Source organism: Mauremys mutica, chromosome 12 (assembly GCF_020497125.1).
Source record: "Mauremys mutica isolate MM-2020 ecotype Southern chromosome 12, ASM2049712v1, whole genome shotgun sequence".
In the NCBI taxonomy this organism is placed as follows: domain Eukaryota; kingdom Metazoa; phylum Chordata; order Testudines; family Geoemydidae; genus Mauremys; species Mauremys mutica.
Window position 1 is genome coordinate 39,204,907 of NC_059083.1, and position 22,547 is coordinate 39,227,453.

The 22,547-nt window shown below is 46.4% G+C and overlaps 2 protein-coding genes across 2 annotated transcripts in view; both read left to right on the forward strand.

Moving 5' to 3' along the window:
* The first annotated feature begins 383 nt into the window (after window positions 1-383).
* Window positions 384-22,547, forward strand: part of LOC123346785 (zinc finger protein 850-like) — a 48,370-nt gene continuing 26,206 nt past the window's right edge. Inside the window, exon 1 of the mRNA XM_044984246.1 lies at window positions 384-703. The gene's annotated coding sequence lies outside the window, so the exon portion shown is untranslated. The remainder of the gene's footprint in view (window positions 704-22,547) is intronic.
* LOC123344805 lies at window positions 6,271-15,093 on the forward strand. The gene is made up of 3 exons (XM_044981276.1): window positions 6,271-6,384; window positions 8,991-10,905; window positions 12,196-15,093. The coding sequence occupies exons 2-3, from the start codon at window positions 9,153-9,155 to the stop codon at window positions 13,062-13,064; spliced, it is 2,622 nt and encodes an 873-aa protein (XP_044837211.1). The 5' UTR covers window positions 6,271-6,384; window positions 8,991-9,152; the 3' UTR covers window positions 13,065-15,093.

Genomic DNA, 22,547 nt, shown 5'->3' on the forward strand with positions numbered 1-22,547 from the left:
GGAAGCCCATGCTGAGAGGTGCTGTCTGTGACAGGGGAAATAATAATAAAAAAAACCCCTCTGCCCTCCCCTCCATTTTCACAAACACGGGTGTCTCAGTTCACCGGGGTAACTGTTAGCCTCTGCCCCTGCCTGTGCCAGGGTTTTGCCCTCTGCCACCCTCTCACAGCATCTCACCCCGAGCTTAATCCTGACTCCTTCCCCCTCATTCATCCCTGATTTTGCCTTCAGCCTCTTCCTCACGTCTCTGAGCGAGAACCGGACCCTGCTGCGCCCATCAGCTAACGCCCCCCACTCCCGAGGGCACAGACCCGCGACCCGGCCTGGCTCCAGTTCTCTCTGCTGCCCCTTAACCGGAGAAACCTGCAAAGCGAACCACGTGCGGAGTCTGTGCCACAGGGAAACGGGTCCCTCAGCAGGAAGTGAATCGCGTTCACTGCCGTGCTCAGTCTGCTGCCTGCGGGCCGCTCGCTCCACGGGGTCCCTTGCAAAAGCCCCCAGTTGCTGGGGCTCCAGCGCCCCGGCTGCACAAGGGAGAGGTTGATATCGAGGGAGCAACATCCCTGCTGTTTCCCAACAAGACAGTCTCCTAGTTCAGAGACCCCCCAACCTGCCCAGGGCACCCTGACCGGGAGGATAGACCTTCCCCTCCCCAAAGAGCTGGGGGGACCCCCCATTTCAGGGGGCACAGCGTAGAGCAAAGGTAAGCGAAACTTTGCCATCACCTTCCAGGTGGAATGAGGCGTCCTGGATAAACCTGTCTGCAGAGGGGGAGGTTTATGCGGACCCCCGTGGCTGAATTCTCTGCAGTCTCTGGTTAAACTGCCTTGTGTGTCCTGGGAACTGAATTGCATGGGGTCAGGTTAGGGCACTAACCTGGAATTTGGGAGAGGGGTGTTCAGTTCTGTGCTCTGCTTCAGACAGGGTGAGATGTTGGGAAAAATCACCCAAGCCCCGAGCTACAAAGGTATTTAGGCTCCTATTTTCCACTGATTTCAGTGGATGCTGAAATACCTTTGTGGCCCCAGGCTGGAGGGTACAATTTTTCAAAGGAGCCTAAGTCCTATTTTTAAAAATGCTGTAGGGCCCTGCTCTGCTCTTGGAAAGAGGTTCCTAAATCCAGACTGTAGGGAGGCATCTCCCACTTCTTGGGATTCTCAGCTGCAAACCCTTTCTTGGCCTTGGGTGATTATGCCATTTTAGCAAGGAAGAGGCAGCATTAAGCCCATCATTTAGCCCAGTGGTCAGAGTGCTCACCTGAGATATAGAGGAGCCCTCATTCAAGTCCCTTCTCCACCTAATGTATCCTTATTGGAAGCATTACAATTAAAGGAATAAATATAGCGTTTATGCCTTTTCCTCATTTTAGAGAAAAAATATGATTTCTGTACATTTAGTGCAATTCTAAATCAAGTCTAGCAAACAGGTGTTCAGAGTCCTAACCTGCATTCTTAGAGAAAATGAATTTTAATGCAATCAGTCCATTTCTAAATAGTCATTAAATAATTTACAAAATCTCAGGGCAGGTTTACACTTAAAACACTGCATTGGCACAGCTGCACTGATGCAGCACTTTAATGTAAAGAGGCTCTATGCTGATAGGTGATAGCACTCCTGTCCACATAGTTAATTCGCTTCAGGGAGATGCAGTAGCTATATCTATCTATCTATCTTAAAGGTCTAGAGAACATGACCTATGGAGGAAGGCTGAAAGAATTGGGTTTGTTTAGTTTGGAAAAGAGAAGACTGAGAGGGGACATGATAGCAGTTTTCAGGTATCTAAAAGGGTGTCATCAGGAGGAGGGAGAAAACTTGTTCACCTTAGCCTCTAATGATAGAACAAGAAGCAATGGGCTTAAACTGCAGCAAGAGAGATTTAGGTTGGACATTAGGAAAAAGTTCCTAATTGTCAGGGTGGTTAAACACTGGAATAAATTGCCTAGGGAGGTTGTGGAATTTCCATCTCTGGAGATATTTAAGAGTAGGTTAGATAAATGTCTATCTGGGATGGTCTAGACAGTATTTGGTCCTGCCATGAGGGCAGGGGACTGGCCTCGATGACCTCTCGAGGTCCCTTCCAGTCCTAGAGTCTATGAATCTATGGGAGATGCTCTCTACTTTCTGTCTACTCTAGGAGCTAGGTTTGTATAACGTGGTCGCTCAGGGTGTGTGGATTTTTCACATCCCTGAGTGACGTAGTTATATGATGCCAGTCTGTATTATAGATCAGACCTTAGTAGCAGCAGAATAAAGTAGTATTAATACATATATAAAGCATGCATTCTTAGAGAAAAATATTTTCTCACTAATAATACTCAAAATATAAAAATCTCAGATTATGGTGGGTTTCCTACACTTTTAATCTGCAGCAATTTCCCCCTTGTTTTGGAAAGTGTTGCTCTGAGTTACTATCCCCACTAATCAACTTCCCCTGTCCCTTTACATACATTAAAACTGACTGGTTTGCTTCATATGTAGTAAACATCATAGCTGGGAGTTTCCTCCCATTCAGTTTCTGGTGGTCAGTGGTCTGGGCTCAGGGGGCCTAAATATCACCTGAAGCTTCAGGGGAAGGACCCTGGTCCACAGCTCCGTTCCTCGGGTACATAAGAACAATCAGACTGGTTCAGACCAAAGGTCCATCTAGCCCAGTATCCTGTCTTCCAACAGTGGCCAATGCCAGGTGCCCCAGAGGGAATGAACAGAACAGGCAATCATCAAGTGATCCATTTCCTGTTGTCCATTCCCAGGTTCTGGCAAACAGAGGCTAGGGACACCATCTGTACCCATTTTAACTAATAGCCATTGATGGACCTATCCTCCATGAATTTATCTAGTTCTTTTTTGAACCCTGTTATAGTCTTGGCCTTCACAACATCCTCTGGCAAGGAGTTCCACAGGTTGACTGTATGTTGTGTGAAAAAATACTTCCTTTTGTTTATTTTAAACCTGCTGCCTATTAATTTCATTTGGCGATCCCTACTTTTTATGTTATGAGAAGGAGTAAATAACACTTCTTTATTATCTTTCTCCACTCCAGTCATGATTTTATAGACCTCTATCATATCCCCCCCTTAGTTGTCTCTTTTCCAAGCTGAAAAATCCCAGTCTTATTAATCTCTCCTCATATGGCAGCTGATCCATACCCCTAATAATTTTTGTTTCCCATTTCTGAACCTTTTCAAATTCCAATATATCATTTTTGAGATGGGGTGACCATATCTGCACGCAGTGTTCAAAATGTGAGCGTACCGTCGATTTATATAGAAGCAATATGATATTTTCTGTCTTATTATCTATTGCTTTCTTACTAATTCTCAAGTATCAGAGGGGTAGCCGTGTTAGTCTGGATCTGTAAAAGCAACAAAGAATCCTGTGGCACCTTATAGACTAACAGACGTTTTGCAGCATGAGCTTTCGTGGGTGAATACCCACTTCTTCAGATGCAAGACTTGCATCTGAAGAAGTGGGTATTCACCCACGAAAGCTCATGCTGCAAAACGTCTGTTAGTCTATAAGGTGCCACAGGATTCTTTGTTGCTTTTACTAATTCTCAACATTCTGTTCACTTTTTTGACTCCTACTGCACATTGAGTGGATGTTTTCAGAGAACTATCCACAGTGATGCCAAGATCTCTTTCTTCAGTGGTAACAGCTAATTTAAACACCATCATTGTATATGTATAGTTGGGATCATGTTTTCCAATGTGCATTACTTTGCATTTATGAACAATGATATAACAGTGGAGCCATGGATAGGTCGGGTAGAGCACATCAGGTCTGGAGATGGCACTTTCTCAGGAGCTGCTCCCAGGCTGTGGGACAGATCTGAGTGGATGGATGTTACAACCTGGTGCACGAGGTTGCAACATCACTCAGATGTGTTGTGTGTGCTAAAAGTTGTGGTTTCTGCAACAAAGTTGCAGCCTGCGATTTTCTTACCATCTTAACTATTATTTATTTAACATCCCCTCGGATTCTGAATAGTGATCTGAATTCCCCTTTAGTCACCTCTTTTTTCTCCCTAGTTATTGAATAATGGTGTAAAATCCTCTCACTTGTTTCTCTAGTTACCAACTATTAATATCAAATCTCCTTAGATTTTGCCGTTTTCAATCTGATTGTCAAAGTTTGATTAAACAAAAATCTCATAACTTGCCCCCTTTCCTACTAATTTTCAAATGTTTACATAACATCCTCTCAGATTCCCCCACCTCCACTCCATACATAAACCTTTTGAACTGCAGGAATTTGTCTGTATTTTGGAAAGAAACTGTTACTGACGAAGACATACTGATACGTGTGTTTTTAGGATTTTACTGCTTTAAAACGGGCTCAGGTTTTAAATCATGGAACATGCTTTGTGAGAAATATTCCACAAATTCACCGGATCTTGCTTGTTCTCTTTCCCCTGAGCAGGATTTCCAAGCCTGTCATGGTTTCTTGGTTGGAATGGGGTGAAAACCCCTGGGTCGAAAAGGGACATGGGCGGCTCTGGTCAGCACTGCTGACCACTGTTAAAAGTCTGGTTGGCGGGCGGGCAGGCCCCTTGCCCGGCTCCACACGGCTCCCGGGAAGTGGCAGGCATGTCCAGCTCCCAGGCGGAGGGGTGGTTGGGGGGCTCCGCACGCAGCCCCCACCCCTTGCTAGCTCCCATTGGCCAGGTCAGGGCAGGGTTATGTAGCATGACTCAGGAGCTGGAGGCATCTATTGAGGGGTCGTGGCGCACACCTCTCCTGCTGCTGCCCTATTCTCCTGCACATGCTTCTGTGGCTGGGCTTAAGCTGCGACCCCCCACGCTCTGTCTCCCCATCGCTGTCACCCAGGCATTCAAGGTATCCCTGTATCTGAGCGCTGCAAGGGGCTCTGGAAATGGGGCTGCTGGAGGGGAGGAGGATGAGACTGGCCCTCCCGGGGCCCTTCTGTGCCACCTCCCCCATAGGGCTCCGCATCCTGTTGGTGCCGTGTGCCTCAGTCTCCTCCCAACTCACCAGAGGGCCCTTTTGGCCTCGGACACCTGGCTCCTGTCAATCCCAGGCCTGGTACCGTGGTCTGGCCCTGCCTGGGGCTGGGGCCTATAGTGATTCTAGGGGCTGCCCCTTGCCACCCACACTGTGTTTAACCCCTCTCACTCACCCTCTGTGGTGGGCTGGGGAGCAAGCTAGAGGTTGGGGATGAGAATTAAGTAAGTGTCAAACCTGTTTGTTAAAGCTGTAAAACTTGCAAAATGAACTACAATACACAAGCTATTAATGAAGATCCTGTAGTTGCTGGAATGAAAAGCAAGTTCACTAGTTCCCAGATGTTCCCTCCTTAACTATTAAGGGCTCTGTTTTCTCTAGTCACCACAGTATCTGAGATTCTTAACTGAGATTTCCCTTTAGTTATAATTAAAGAAACACATCCAAACTTTAAGACCAATCAAGGATTTTGAAATCTCCCACCATTGCTGAAAATGCCACATGTATTTACAAGTGATATTACACAGTAAAAATCACAGCCAGATGATGATGGGTAGCAGTTCTGCAGAAAAGGACCTAGGGGTTACGGTGGACGAAAAGCTGAATATGAGTCAACAGTGTGCCCTTGTTGCCAAGAAGGCTAATGGCATTTTGGGTTGTATAAGTAGGGGCATTTCCAGCAGATCAAGGGATGTGATCATCCCCCTCTACTCAGCACTGGTGAGGCCTCATTTGGAGTACTGTGTCCAGTTTTGGGCCCCACACTACAAGAAGGATGTGGATAAATTGGAGAGAGTCCAGCGGAGGGCAACAAAAATGATTAGGGGGCTGGAGCACATGACTTATGAGGAGAGGCTGAGGGAACTGGGATTGTTTAGTCTGCAGAAGAGAAGAATGAGGGGGGATTTGATAGCTGCTTTCAACTACCTGAAAGGGGGTTCCAAAGAGGATGGATCTAGACTGTTCTCAGTGGTAGCAGATGACAGAACAAGGAGTAATGGTCTCAAGTTGCAGAGGGGGAGGTTTAGGTTGGATATTAGGAAAAACTTTTTCACTAGTAGGGTGGTGAAGCACTGGAATGGGTTACCTAGGGAGGTAGTGGAATCTCCTTCCTTAGAAGTTTTTAAGGTCAGGCTTGACAAAGCCCTGGCTGGGATGATTTAGTTGGGTTTGGTCCTGCTTTGAGCAGGGGGTTGGACTAGATGACCTCCTGAGGTCCCTTCCAACCCTGAGATTCTATGATTCTATGATCTATGATAGAAGTGCACTAATTTAGCATTCATGTACTTTGTCACCCATCACAGTAGTAGCTCAGACAAAGAAACGTAGTTACAGAGTGGAGAAGTCCAGCTCAAAGAACAGAATTATTCAGGCTGAATCATTCAGGATTTGGGTTTCTACTTCTAAATTTGAGACAGCAAATGTAAGTAAAATGTTCAAAAAGCTGTTTTTAGTACTGAAAGAGTACTTGAATGTACAATTATGCACGATTAAGAAAATATACATCGTCTTTAATAGCAACCTGGCTGAAGTACATATTGTGACAGAACTAGGATTTATATGAACTTGCAATATGTTAAGAATTTCTAATTTCTTTGTGTTCTGCTTTTCTGATTTGAAAAACCATTACAATCTACTTCAGAAGTTGTTGTTGCATCCATACTAGAGTCCCAGTCTTTCACACACAAAGAAAGCAACTGTACTATTTGTATAGATTCTTCATATTATGAAAAATATTGTCTTATAAGCTCACAAACTTTTTTGTTTGATAAGTCATTAGTAATTGATATTTATGAGCTGCTTCTCCTCTCATTTCCACTGGTATAAATCCAGAGTTGCTCCATCGAAACCAATGGAGCAGATCCTCAACTGATGTAAATCAGTGGAGCTCTGCTTTTTGGTGGTTTTGTTTTGAGGTATGCTAATGTACAGTAGCTGAGGATCTGGCCGAGCAGCATTATAACAATGTAATACCATTGTGAGGGGAGAATCAAGCCCTTCAGTACAGTCAGCATTGACACTTAAAAACTCATCACCCTTTTTAAACTATCAAGTACTATGAGGTTGCATATGATTGCAAGGCCTGCTTAGCGCAAGTATACTTGGAGAATATCGTAGGAGATATATAAAAAGATCAAGACTTCATTAAGATTAGGTAACTAAAGATGAAGTTAGACATTTTGAAAATCCCACCAGGTCAAGCTGAGGTTGCGGGCCAGTAAATATGGAACCGAATGGGGCTAAGAATATTGAGGTGAACAAGAGTTTGCAGCATCAGGCCTAGGTTCAGTCCCATGTTCTTGTTAAACTGGCACTCCCAGCGAAGAGAGAGACGTGTGAATCAAGAACAACAAGATCTCTCATGGCTGGGAGGCTCCACTGCACAGTTGAGGCACATTGGTTAGGGCAACATGGAGAAGCTTGCACTACTGTTGCTCTCCCTGTCTGTTTGTGAGTTCCACCTTTTGTCTAATATATAGACTGTAAGATCTTTGGGGTAGGGACTGTATGTTATAGATGGGTACATTGCTTAGCACAGTTTAGTGTAAGTGCTACTGTAATACAAATAAATAATGTTTACAACATTACTTCGATATGTTGAGCAGTTAATGTGGAACCATGTAGCACTTTTCTAAAAGGTACAACCTAGAAGATATATCATTGGATTTAGTCTAATTCTCTGTCCTCTACACAGCTAGGTTTTTTGTACTGGAATGGGTATACAGTGAGATTTGTGACTGATCCCCACGTAATAAAAGTGTAATTACGCCAATATTTCAGATCAGAGAATAGTATCCTTTTATTTTTTCCAATATAAATTACTTTTGTGGTAAAAAAGCAATGAGTAGCAGCTTTGTATCAACTGAGTTATGGAACTGAGGACCTGCATCACTGGTTAATCTTGCTTCTTGATTAGTCTGAGCCCTAAAGCACCTAAGCTGGATTTTGCACTAAGGTGGATGTTTAATAGTAATGATAATTAGCTAGCAGAATGCAGTTTGATGCTGCTGAAATCTACCCAGGGCCATTTATAACCAAATTTACAGGTACTATTGTTTTCCTTTATCTGTATGTATATAAGACCTTTAAAACATGGATTCTTGTACAAAAATGGGACTTTTTTTTAGTTACTTGGATATTTGTGCATTTTCTCCAGTTAGATTGTGTCCTCTTCTGTACAACATTTAGCAATAAGCACTATTCTTGTAGAGGGTCCAAAATCCTATAAATTAAGGGCTGCCCTCATGCTAGATTGTGCAAGTGAACCACCGTTTTTGGTATGGTCACACGTCTCAAGATCACTTGGCACCCATAAAAATAGCACCCAGTTTTAACTGCCCATGACCAATATGGTGCTATTTTGAGATGATGTGACAATGTAAACATCAGGACCTGATGAGGACCATTGAAAATCCTCATCTTACAGCTATATGGCAGTCTGATATTTTTAAACTATGCCCTGCTCTCTTCTGGGTGGGTTTTTTATTGTCTTAAAGATTAAAACAAAATTCCGAATATATTATCTTAATACAGTTAACTTAATATATCAACGTTACTTCCTTGTTTTGTTAATCTTGAAAGTAGCTGGTATCAAATGTAAATGACGTTATCTTATAGCTTTCACATCATTTTGCCATGGCTTAATAAAACTGTACTAACCATGAAAACTGTAAGCATGCGGTTTTATGTTTGATGTGCTAGTTGCAGCAGTTTGTGCTGTTCCTAGGGTGGTGCTAATTGAATTGATGCAAATATAGAGATGTCCTTGCAGAATTAGGTGTTTTGACCAGCTTGTGTAACATCCATGTTAACTTTAGCTCCACTGAAAACAGAAAACTATAATATAATATAATTAATATGGCCAATTTTAAGAGGACCTGTGCAGTCAGAAGTATTGACCGGACACCAAAAGTCTGGTTACCATAATTTTCTATTGTTTCCTGGCATCCTGTAACAAATAAAACCTGAAATTCGCATAATATATCTGTCAAAAATATATTTGATTGAATCTTTGAATAACTTTTTCAGTGCACAACCACAGGCAGTGGGGAGCAACTGGCCTTTAAAGAGTTAAGAGCCTAGCCAGCAGGCATCAACAGTCAGCTGTGTAGTTAGTGTTGTGACATCCACAGTCGACACTGTTTTATCTATTGGCTAAACTGTGCTGCAGTCACACTAGTGTGAGGTGAAATGGCAGAACCGGAAAAGAAAAAGATTCAAAGTTTGTCCAGTACAATCGATAAATTCTTCGTAAATGCTGATACCTATGAAGAACAACACATATGCATGGCTGAATTGCTTTTAACATATCATGGAGTTAAACACCACCACGGCTACCATTCTCAAGATTGTGGAAATAAGCTGTACCCCTCCATTTTCACTGATTCCAATATTGCATCCAGAATTCACTGTGGAAGGAGAAAAGCGAAGGCTTTGATTGAGAATGTATTAGCACCCTATTCATTGAAACTGGCTGTGCAAGACATTGGATCAACATCGTTCTCAATAGTGACAGATGCTTCTAATAAAGGGAACACAAAATTATTCCCAGTTGCCATCCGCTACTTTAATAAAGATAAGGGAAGCTGCACATGTATCATAGACTTTTTGGAGGATGCAGATGAGACATCAGAGGCAATCGCAAACAACTTACGAAGTTGTCTTCAAAATGCCGGTCTGATACATAATAAAATTGTGGCATATGGAGCAGACAACGCATCTGTCAATTTTGGAAAACACAAGTCTGTTTTGGTGCACCTAAAACAAATGTTAGATTTACCAAATCTTGTGCCAGGGCATTGCAGCACTCACATAATACACAATACGGTGAAACATGGCTTGAAAATGCTCTCTTATGATGTAGAGAACTTGGTCATCAAGGTTTTCAGTGAATTCTCGTCCTGTGCAAAGAATATTAGTGAACTTAAAGAGTTCCTTGACTTCATGGAGACAGAATATTCAGAAATCTTATGCCATGTACCTACACGTTTTTTGACCCTTTTCACTGCCGTTGACAGGTTACTGAAGAATTGGCCTGCACTCAAGTCTTACTTTGTGAGCAAAGGAGAGGAAACAGTGAGCTGCGCAATATGGGCCTTTCTTTCTGAGCAGGAGGACACAGTATCCAATGATGATATTATTACACTTCCAGACCTGTACATCTACTTTGTGCACAATATTATGAGCCAATTTAACAACACCATAAAGGTTCTTGAAAGCGATTACATTCAGGTAACTGAACTGTATGCTATATTCAACAAGCTGAGAAGAGAGATTCAGATTCGACAAGAGCAAGGGTTCTATGGATACAAGGTGACACAGTTCTTGAAGAAACTGCCGCCTAACAAGCAGAATAAATTTGTTGGAGATGCCCAACAGGTTTACACACGCATGCTACAGTACCTGGAAAAGTGGTTTGATTTCAGCGAAAACTCTTTCTATATGTTGTGTGCGCCACTCAATCTGGACAGACCTCTTGAACTAGACAAACTGTGTGCTTTGACTACAAACTTGGGCATTCAAGTGGACGGCGATGAACTATTTACAGAAATGTCTATGCTGAATGATGTGCTACCAACCCTAAAGAGTTTGACAAATGATGCTGAATTGACATTGTTTCAGGAGCAACAAGAGCACCATCATCGAATCAGTGTCTCTGAGGTATGGGTAGAATTCTTTAAGCACTGGGAAGCCCCGAACTTACTTAAAATTGTGCAGCATGTGCTTGCTATACCACCCAGCAACGCATTTGTGGAACGCGTTTTCAGTGTTATGAAGAACTTGTGGACTGATGAAAGGAATGAGCTCCAAGTGGACCTGGTGAAAGCTGAGCTATTCGTGCATTTCAACTATAAAATGACATGTGCTGAGTTTGCTGGATTTTTGAAGACAGAAGCAGCTAAAGAGCTTGTGGTGGCAGCAAGAAAAGAACAGAAGTATAAATGTAAGTAGTTTCAGTTGCCACTCTCATTAAAACTGTTTTTGTTTAATTTTGTTTGTATCTTCTTTACACTTCAGAAGAAGTTTAAAAAGTTTTTAATTTTTCAGTAGTGTTTAAAATCTCTCCCTGGTGAGGTGAAGGGTATTTGAATCACACATTCCATCTCCCACATTCAAACTGTTGCAGCTCCTGGCCTTCTCCTGGTGCCTGCTTGGTCCTTTCAGTGAAAATGAGCAAATGTGGCGGACAGCGAGCGACCGAGGGAGGGGAGATGGAGTGAGCAGGGGTGGGGCCTCAGGGTGGGGCCTCGGGGAAGGGGATGGGGCAAAGGTGTTGGGTTTTCCGTAATTAGAAAGTTGGCAACCCTACTTCTAAAGTCCCCCACGGTCTGCTTCATGTTAGCCAGGTCAGAGTTCCTAGAACTCTAGGTTTCAGAGTAGCAGCCGTGTTAGTCTGTATCCGCAAAAAGAACAGGAGTACTTGTGGCACCTTAGAGACTAACAAATTTATTTCAGCATGAGCTTTCGTGAGCTACAGCTCACTTCTTCGGATGCATAGAATGGAACACACAGACAGGAGATATTTATACATACAGAGAACATGAAAAGGTGGAAGTATGCATACCAACAGGAAGAGTCTAATCAATTGAGATGAGCTATCATCAGCAGGAGAAAAAAACTTTTGAAGTGATAATTAAGATGACCCATAGAAGGTGTGAGGAGAACTTAACATAGGGAAATAGATTCAATTAGTGTAATGACCCAACTATTCCCAGTCTCTGTTTAAGCCTGAGTTAATTGGATCTAATTTGCATATTAATTTGAGTTCAGTCTCTCTTTGGAGTCTGTTTTTGAAGTTTTTTTGTTGCAAAATTGCCACCTTCTAGTCTGTCACTGAGTGGTTAGAGAGGTTGAAGTGTTCTCCCACTGGTTTTTGAATGTTATGATTCCTGATGTCAGATTTGTGTCCATTTATTCTTTTGCGTAGAGACTGTCCGGTTTGGCCAATGTACATGGCAGAGGGGCATTGCTGGCACATGATGGCATATATCACGTTGGTAGAACTCTAGACGCTTGGCAGTAGCTCTCTCTCCCCTGACCTCCCTAGTCTGATAGTTCAGATGGGATATGGTGTCCAGATTCGTCCCCTTCTCTCTCTCCCTGGGGAAAGGATTTGAGGAGGATTCTGTTCCTGATTTTTCAGTTTCTCCAATGCTATTTTGGTTTGTTTCTCTCCTTTCCCCCTCCAGTGCAGGGAATGACTCATGTTTGGATTCTCTCTCTGTCCCAGCAGGTGAGGGGATGATGAGTGAGAATGTGGAAGAGAATCCTCAGCAGGAAAATCCTGAACAAGTTGAAACTCATGTTACATTATTGGGAAAATCTGAAGGGATTGTGTCCTGGAGTCCAGAGCATGGAAAAGCTGGTGGGTGTCAGCACAGGCCAGAGAGACAGCAGAGAAACCAGTCAGGGAAGAAAGTAGGTAAATCCACTCAATGTGAAGGTGGTTTGAAGAATTTTAGTAAAAACATGATGCACCAGAGATTCTCCAAAGGGGAGGGAAAAAACACATGCACCGAGTGTGGGAAAAGCTTCAGTCGGAATTTACACCTTATTATACATCGCAGAACCCACACAGGAGAAAGACCTCATAAATGTCTTCAGTGTGGGAAAAGCTTTATTGACAACCCAACCCTGAAAATACATCAGCGAATCCACATGGAAGAAAAACCCTATAAGTGCCCTGACTGCGGGAAAAGCTTCAGTGAGAGACCACACCTTATTGGCCACCAAAGAATCCACACGGAAGCAAAAACTTTCATATGCTCTCAGTGTGGGGAAACCCTCTGTAACTGGTCAGCCTTTCTTAGACATGAGAGAATCCACACTGGAGAGAGACCTAAACCTTATCACTGCCTCGAGTGCGGGGAGAACTTCCATGATAGGTCAGGTCTTAGTAGGCATCAGAGAATTCACACAGGAGAGAAACCTTATAACTGCCTGGACTGTGGAGAAAGCTTCAGTCGGCGCTCAAACCTTACCAGGCACCGAAAAGTTCACACTGGGGAGAGACCCTATACGTGCCTCAAGTGTGGGAAAAGCTTCAGTCGGAGATCAACCCACAGTAGACATCTGATAACCCATTGGGGAGAAAGTGAATAAATGCCCTGACTAGGGCTGGCTGAAGTGAATTATACTGAAGCAGTTGCACCTCTTCAGCTAAAGTTGAGACTAGCTTCCTTTTTAACTGCCAGTTTTTCTGTGTGCTCTAAAATCTAAACTGTGGACTTGGATTGTCTTGAAAATTGCTGTGCCTCATCTGGGCCGAGGGCAGAGCTAGTGATATGAGGTTGTGTTCATTTGGTCTAGGGGTTCCTCAGATACAGCTCCCCCAATAAGGAGCTGCTTTTACTATTCAGATAGCTCTGAAACCCTGTGCCAACTTAACCCCCATGGAAAGCAGGAAATATAACTTTAATGTACATGCTACCCCCACAACATAACCTTAACTCTGCCCTCTTTGAGTGAAGTCCCAGTGTACCAGTAACACACATTAGCTCTCTACCTTTACAGATGCTACAGAACACTTCAGGAACAGAGCACTGATGAGCAGTGTAGGACAAAGTCTGCCACCTTCTCTTGATAAGGGAAGACTCTGGTGTAGGTCAGGCATAGTGAGCAGCTGCCACTTATACTCAAAAACTGAGCGTACTCCCCACAAACCACCCCAGAATTTCAAAATGTTCCCATGCCTTCACCCCTGCCCTGAGGATTCCTTGAGACAGGGCTTTCACTGACCCTGCAGTAAGCCCTGGAGACCTCATGACATATGCCAGCAGATTGCTGGCAGTCTCCAGGGCTACATTCCCTTGTGCATTTCTACTGACACAGCCTACAGAATTCAGCACTGCAATGAAGCATAATTGATCCTTTTAAAGTACACCTGCACCTCTTCTCCTATCACAGTGACAGCTCTGCCAACCCGCTCCAGCTAATCTCTTCACCATTCAATACAGCTATGCCTCTCACAGTGAAGGTAGACGAGTGCATGCACAACACAAGCAATGGGACATTTTCTTAGTCCTTCGTGTCTACTTACTATGGCAACACAGTTACTGAACCATTCTCAGTGGCTGTTGCCAGCTCTAAGGGGGCAGAGTTAAGGTTGCATTGTGGGAATGACATTTACCTTCATTTCTTAGTTTTTAGAGGTGTAAGTTTAGCCACTCTCCACATTGTGGAAGGGCACAAGGCAGTGCTGGGCAACCTTAGCTCTGCATTAACTAAAGTTTTGAACAGTTAATATATTTGCTGATTTCACAAATGTTGTCACCGTTTGACTTTTCAGTGACTGGTTTCCCGTCTCTGGTGTTAGGAGACAGCAGTCAGCTCCCATCTGCTCAGCCCTCCTCTGGCTCTGCCTGGTTTAGCAAAGAATCCCTGATCAGCCCCTCCACCCTGCTGCCATCCATCTCTGTCTCAGCTGAAATCTTCTACCTCATCTTACCTGGTTCCCCAGCCTGTGTCCTATGGACTGGTATCTGAGGAACCTTTCATACCTTTTATTCACAAAGATGCCCAGGGACCTGAGGCAATCCAGTATGAAGGGACTAGGAGAGATGGGTGATGGGCAGGGAAGAGCCTGTGTTTGAGCACAGGGGGATGGGAACCAAGGGATTGAGTGTGTGATTCAGCAAGCGATGGTGAGAGTGCTGAGACTGGAGAACTCGCTGCACTAGCTGAGCACAGCTCGTCATTACAAAGAGGAGCTGCAGCCGTAGCCAACACCCAGAGAAGAAGCTAAGCCAGCATTTGCCCAGCTGTGGATGGCTCACAGTTACAGATCTGGTAGCCCCTGTAGCTGCCAGCGACTTGGAGAGAGATGGGCATTCAGCTCAGGGAGTTCAGTCCGAGCCCTAAAGTGCCCTCTCACGGTTGCAACATTTGGTTAAGACCCCATCAGAGTGCAGTAAACTCAAGGGGAAATTAATGAATTGCTGGTTGTTCTACCTAATGAAGAAATTTCAAGAGCAATAAGAGAGCAGTTCTAAAGTAATTCTCTGCATTTGGGATTGGCAACATGGTGTCCCGGTGGGTCTGCGTGTGTGTGTGTTTGAAAAACAGGATCTGGATTATATAAATCGATGGGGAGATAATTTTGACATTTAAATAAAACACAGTTATTGTCCTATTTCTTTTCAGTCCCTCACTATAGAAAATGATCACCAGCAACAGCTAATTTCCTTTAATTAGAATCAGCCCGATGAACCTTCTTAGGATGTGTATAAATGATGTGCACACGGCTGGTGATGCCTTTCTCCAAATAGAGGGTAGGGCATAGTGAGGCTCTTGTGTGATAACACGCTGGTCACAGGGAATTCAGCGACTGGAGTTATTCATTGATACACAGGGCCCATTTTGGTGACATTTTGGCCCCTCTACTCTGGGTAGTCCCTCTCCCAGAACCATCTTCCGGCCCCTCCTTTTATTCCTCTTTATACTTCATTCTGGTGAAGAAAACCTACAGCCACATCTGGAATCTGCTTCTTCAGTCCCTCACCTGTCTGTGAGAGGAGCCGGAATTGCTCATTCCAGCCATGCAGCCCTTGGGATTCACAGCCAGATTCCTCACCTCCTACTGAGCTCCTCTCTGCCCTTTTCCCCACATCCTGCTGTCTCAGACCCCTCTCATCCAATTATTTCCAGCCCTCCTAGAGATAAAATGATTCGCCACAATCCCCACCTTGGTCTCCTATCACCGTGGCTGCTGCTACCACTTCTCCTCCGAATTCCCCCCTTTGCCTTGCTGTCCCTCAGATCTGACCCCAAAACACCGCGGCTGAGACCCTCCTCTTTGAAAATCCCCTGCTTCTGTCTTCTAAGGTTAAGTTCCAGGGCCTGGTCCCGCTGTGACAGGTTGCCCCCGTTAGAATGCCACCTGATGTGCTGAGATACCACTGAGCCTGCCTGTTCTGCCAGCCTGGGCACCCTTTTTATCTGTCTTGCTGATCCAGGCTATTGAGCCTCCTCCAGAACACACACACACAGGGCCACACCCAACTGCAGAATGAAACAGACACTGAGATCAGTTCTGGGAAGACTCAGCTTAAGGGACTTGCCCCAGCACTCAGGTGTCCACCTCCCTTGGAGTGCAGACCCAAAGGGATATTATGAAATCTGCCTCCTCCCTCAATGTGGAAGAAGGTATGCACAGCCTCTTACTGCCTCCCCCCCCCGCCCCAATTGTGAATTGTACAAACAGGGTTATATTATAAACAAGAAAGAAGTTTATTAACTACAAAAAGTGAGTTTTAAGTGAATATAAGAGATAACAGACAGAACAAAGCCAAGCAAATAAAATATGCAAGCTAAGCTCAATATACTTAAGAAACAGTTTACAAAATGTAGTTTCTTACCTTGCAAGACCCATCTTGCATAAAGTATATCTCAGTTATATCATATTCATATTATAAGCATATTTCCATAAAGAATATGGAGTGTAACATCATACCCGCTCACCTCTACCAGCATCTGAGTTCAGGCTAGAGCCCTGAGGACACTAGAACAGGAATTAAACTGGAGTCAGAAGAGGTTGGTCCCTCCAGGGCTACCTGTTGCATCTGGAGACCAATAGAGCCAGCAAGGAACTAGCCTGTTTCACAGCTTGCTCACCAGAAGGGGCCCTAGGCCAGAGCAGAAGGGCCCAGGTGCTTTCCCATGTTCCCATGGCTAGGAGAGGGCACTCGGCCCTCTGGGATGCAGGACCCTGGTGCAGGCACCCAGCCCATTACCTCCCCCCTCCTCCAATGGGCTCATAGCCTGTAAACCTAATTTCTAAGAGTTACACTCAGGGGCGGCTCCAGGCACCAGCACACCAAGCGTGTGCCTGGAGTGGCAAGCCATGGGGGGCGCTCTGCCGGTCGCCGCAAGGGCGGCAGGCAGGGTGCCTTCGGCGGCATGCCTGCGGAGAGTCCGCTGGTCCCGCGGCTTTGGCGGACCTCCCGCAGACGGGCTGCTGAATCTGCGGGACCGGGGACCTCCTGCAGGCAAGCCGCCGGAGAGAGCCTGCCTGCTGTGCTTGAGGCAGCAAAATATCTAGAGCCACCCCTGGTTACACTCATCCAATCAGGAAATGGGAACTACAGCTTGTGATACAAGTCAGTCAGAAACAGCTCACACAGCTCAGATTGTTTTCAAGTCTTATTTGGCAAATCTCTTTGAATCATGACTAAATCTGAGAGAATTGTGCTCCGTCTCTGGGTAACACACGGGGAAAGGAGCTGAATTCCTGCCACTCCTTATTCCCTGCACATTCTGTGCTTTGTGATTCATGGGGCCCTTTTCTCACCCTCTCTCTGGGGTTCTGGCTCTTCCCCCCTTTTGCTCTGCTTGGGAATCACTAGTAGGCCTGCGGTTCCCACCACATGCAGAGGGCACTGTACAGACCAACAAGGAGATTGCGCTGGGAGCTCGCAGACCCCTTTGTGCTGCTGGCAGGATTATTGATTATTCATTAGTCTCCGTCAGTGGCGGGCACATCACAGACAGACCCACGGACATGGCTCCTGCCAGGGGAGCTCAAGCTGAAATGTTTAAATTTTCCTGGGCACAGGGAGGGGCTGAGTGTTCCCTGGAGAAGGTTTGAGGAGGGGCGGGAAGGTGGATGGAAGCCGGGGCGGCAGGGTCCAGGCAGAGGTGAGAAGGTGTTTGTGTGGCCAGAGTAGAGCGCGTACGAGGGCAAGGGGTAAAAAGCTTCCTGGGCTCCTTTCCTTGGGCAGGTCCCATTCACCCAGCCTGGCCCCACTGTTCACAGAGCCCTGGGGCTGGGCTCTCACTTCCCTTCCCCTGGCCCAGCTACCAAATCCACCCCTCCCTCCATCGCGCTGGGACCAGCTCCCCTCACATGGCTGTGGCGCAGAGCGGTCCCTACAGCAGGGCCCCAGGGCTCTCACTCCTGCCTCCACGCTGCCCCCTGTGGCCGTTTCACTCCCCTCCATGGGCAGAGACTCTGCCAGGGTAGGAAATGCCAGGGTGTTCCCCTCACTCACTGGCCCCATCACATTCACAGGGCTCCTGGGCCTGCCTTTTCTGTGGGAGGCTGATAATGCAGTTAATGGCCCTGAGGGGACGTGGGAATCCCGCAATCCCCATCCCGCTGCTGCCCCCGCCCCCAGGTAATGCTGAGTAGGACCCTGTCCGGGGTAGATAAAGGTCGCTGTCACACTGGTCACTGTGTAATGGGTGTGAATTCAGTTCAATGGGCCTAGGGTGACCAGACAGCAAGTGTAAAAAATTGGGATGGGGATGGGGGTAGGGTAATAGGCACCTATATAAGATAAAGCCCCAAATATCGGGACTGTCCCTATAAAATCAGGACATAGTCACCCTAAATGGGCCTGAAGCACATACTGATGGGCTGTAGTGAATTGGAGGAGGGGGAGGTAGCTGCCCGGTGCTCCCCAGAGAAACATTGTCCAATCGGGCAGCAACTTCAGCCCTTAAATTAACCAACACCTCCCCCCTCCCACCCCGATTCCCTGCGTATGGACACATCCTCCCATCTCAGCAGCACTCTGGGCTGTGGCTGAACCAGACCAGTGCCTTCCCGAGAGGCCAGAGCCATAGGTCCCCCTGCTTACGGCTTTCTCTGTTCAGCCTCGGCTGGGCGGGAGCGTTTCTCTGACTGTCATCTCCACTCATTTTAGAAACAATTGGATCTGAAATGTTTGTAATGCAAAACTTATGTTCCTCACTTTCCACCCGCTTTAAACAACGTAGGGTAACGGGTGCAGGGCAAAGCTGAAGTGGGAACTCCATGCAGTGAGGGGGCCTGAGATGGTAGGGTGGGAGAAATCACTGGTCCAGAGGGGCCCATCTGCCAGCAAAAACCATGTCACCCTCAGCATCCACCATGTCTCCTGATACAGAGAAATCAAACCTGGGGGGAAGGAATGGGGGAGTTGCAAACATCCTGGCATTTTGACGTTACATTTCGACCTTACATGATCCCGTTGTAATGCCCTTATCTCTGTCCCGTTCTCTCTCTCTGCTAGTTGTCTGCCCCCTTTTCTGGCCATGCCCCTTTCCCAGTGTTGCAAACGCTCATGATTTTGTCACGAGTCTTATGATAAAGTTTTCCTTAAAGCCCCAGTTCCTGGGGTCAAGTGAGATGTGATGATTTCAGCTTTCATTCTTAAAGAAAAAGTAAGTTTCTAACCCTTGTGGCTGTAGAAAAAGCCTCAAAATGTGACCCCAGTGCACCCTAAAGGCTTAAAAAGCAGAAGGCAAATAAAACGACCCCCAAAGCTGTTATTCTTACACAACCTCGTGGTTTTAAAGGCAAACTCATGGTTTTTGGTGAGCCTGACTTATGGCTGTTGAACATTTGGGGTCGGCAATGCTGTTTCCCCATCATGGACAGGATCTCTTTTACCCACTCTCCCCCACCCTTCCCCTTCTATGGCCTGTCTACACTGTCAAGCCACCCACTATGGAATCTGGTCCCCGCACAGAACAACCCTGGCCCGGCTAACACCTGAGTGGGGTTTGTAGTAGAACATGGTTCTGATCCACGTTCCCCTTCCCTCAAGTAGTGCAGGGTTCTGCAGACATCCCCTGGGGCGGTGCAGCCCCTGGGACCTGGGTCAGTCCTGTCTACACTGCAGTGCCCAGCCATGCTCTAAGGTTTTTGAGAACCACTATGCACTTAATGGTGCCCCAGAACAAGACTGAGAATGCAGACAGGGCTCAGACCTCTCTCCTATCCCTCCCTCCCTTCCCTGGCTCCCTCCCTTCTGCCTACTCCGCTCCTCCCCAGGATCTTCCCATCCCACTTCTTGGATCGCTTCCCCTCTGTAATTTCTGCCAGTCGGTGTTCCCCCATGTGGCCTCTGTCCCTTTGCCCCCTCTCATTACATCCACCCCCCCTCCCCAGAATCTTCCTCTTGTGTTCTGGGCTCTTCCCTTCCTGCTTCTGCAGCCCCCTCTCTACCCCTCCCTACTCCACCCCCTACCCTCTGCTACAGCAACCAACACCTCACATTGCACCCCCACTCCCCTCTTCCCCCTGCGCTCCCTTCTCTGTCCCTCCCCCAGCTCACAGGTCTGGGGCTGGGAACCGAGGAGGGGGGCAGGCAGGTGATGCTCTTTATACTATCCCCACAGGAACAGGCCTGGGGGCTAGTCAGCACTGGGAGGGAACAGTCTCTGCCGCGGGTGTCTCTGTCACACTCGTGTGATTGAGAAAGAACTCACGGAAAGTGCAGGGGCTGAAGTTGTTAATACACCTGTGCAGGGGGGAGGGATGGGGATCTTCTCATCTTAGCTGCATTAACAGCAATGCAACCCCTGCCCTCTGCTCCTGCCGGGCTCTGCTCAAGGGGGAGAGGGTCAGGGTAAGAATGGTTCAGGTGTAGAAAATGGAGGAAATGGCTTCATTGGGACCATGAATAGGCCCCAGTGGAGTTTTCCTCTTGTTTTTGTGTGGAGGATTTTTCAGCAGGGGAAGGGGTGAAAACTCAGATGAAGATGGAAGGGAAAGTGGTGGAGGTGGAGATACAGCCTGCAACGTGGTAGATTTAACCATCTCTGTGCAGACAGGGATATAAAAGGCAGAGGAGGAGAGAGTAGGTGACAAGGTGGAGAGAGGAGCCCAGGTTTGGAGGGAAACAATTGCTCTGATTCATTTGCCTTTCCTTCTCTGAAATTAGATAAGCTCCCCCCCCCCAACATCTTCGCTCTTTTTCTCTCTAATGATTTAATATCGATATAAAATTCATTCAAAATTTCTCCATTCCCCATCTAATTACTGAATTAGATTTAAAATCTTTGATTTTGCCCCTTCCCTGTAGATTTTGGTTATTAGTATAAAATTGCCTCAGATTTTGCCAATTTCCACCTAATTCTGAAATTCTGCGATAAAATCTTCACAGATTTGGGGGATTAGTCACCCTTTGGAATGGCAGCAACTTCTCCGGGTTTTAGAGGGAACCCTTTTCCCTGAGCCCTTACCCTGGATACAGAATTAAACCACTCAGTGATCTACTTTCCCTCACATGAAGGAATCAAACTGTTCCTCTTTGCATCGATTAAACTGACATATTTTTCGGAATAAAGTGACCTGCTTTGTGGTTCATAATAAAGTTTGGGGCCTCCTCCATTAGGAATAATAGTGTTTGTATGGCTGCTAATGGGGCAGTTGGCCATTTTATTTCCCCAGACAAGCCAGGATGAGGAAGAATGAGGGGTTCCCCTCCCTCCTGGGCTGCTCCATGCTTCTTGGGTCCCTAGTGCAGCAATTCCCAAAGTACTGGAAGGACTAGCTGGGGGCTGGGAAGTTGTATCAATTAACTACAGGTTGAGGAGTCTTTTTGAAGAATCCCTGGGGTGGGTGTGATTGTTTTCATATTCCTGAAAGGGAAGTGGGGAATTGAGTTTTTAAGTTTTTACAAAATGCCACCCTATGCAGCACTCAGGGTAGCCCAGGAGGAGAAGGAAAGAATAAGGTCTCTGAGGAGACTGCCCAGACCAGCCCAGACTCCCCAGATTATCCCATCCCAGCTGCCGCTGCCCACCCTTGGTCACAGCCCAACCCAGCTCCCCACAATTTACCATTCATCTGTCCTGACATTCTGCAGTCCCCTCCCCAACAGCTGTGGACCCTTCAGAGCACAGAAAGAGAGAGACAGCCAGATATAGCCTGATGAAGCAGCCACAACTCAACCCTGGAAAAAGCTGGGGCAGAGAGCTTTTGGGGTGCTGCCTGAAATGCTCCCCCTGAGCAAGGATGCTGTCCCCTGTTGTTTGATTCCTTCTGTGTTCCAGGAAACAGCACTTTGTACATTTGTAAATAAACAAAATTTCGTACATGCCGCCCCAAGCACGAGCTTGGCATGCTGGGGCTTGGAGCCGCCCCTGACTTCTGGATACATTTTGAGCCCTGCAAAAACAAAACCTGCCCATCCCTCCCCACCAATTTGCCTCCTCTCTCCCTTTTTAAAACTTGGGTAGAGCAGATTCTGATTGCTAGTAAGGGTTGAATGAGGGCAGAGGCTTCAGCAGATGTTACTGAGCATGTGCATATCCCCCCAGCCTGCTCAGTAACAACAAAGCAGCCAGTTTCCCTTTTTGCCCCCAGAGGATGGCTCCGTGAGGAGCAAAATGCAGATGAGCATCCTGGCAGGGCAAGAAGGGTAATTTCAGAAGGGGCTTATACTGGCGTTTGGAGAGACAAAGTGGGCGAGGTAATATTTTTTATTGGACCAACTTCTTTTGGTGTGAGAGACAAGCTTTGGAGCTGCACAGAGCTCTGCTCCAGGTCTCTGCTGGTGAGAGAGACAAGCTTTAGTTCATTTCACACCCCCAATTCTCTCCCCACCCCTTTCTCTGCAGAGGGGCATTCTAAGCTCAAGTTACAGCCGGTCCCAGGGAGGGCTGCAGGCTGCCTGGGTTGCTAGTCAGGGACACAGGAAGGGGTTGCTGAGAGCGGTTCTTGTATCCGGTGCTGGCAGCGGGGAGGCAGGAAGCAGGGAGAATTAAGGGCTCTTTGGCACTTCCGCACTGCAATACATAATTATTATTATTGTCACAGAGGCTCCTGCATTTGGGTGGTCAGTGTGAGAAGACGCTGCTGCTGTCCCCATTGTA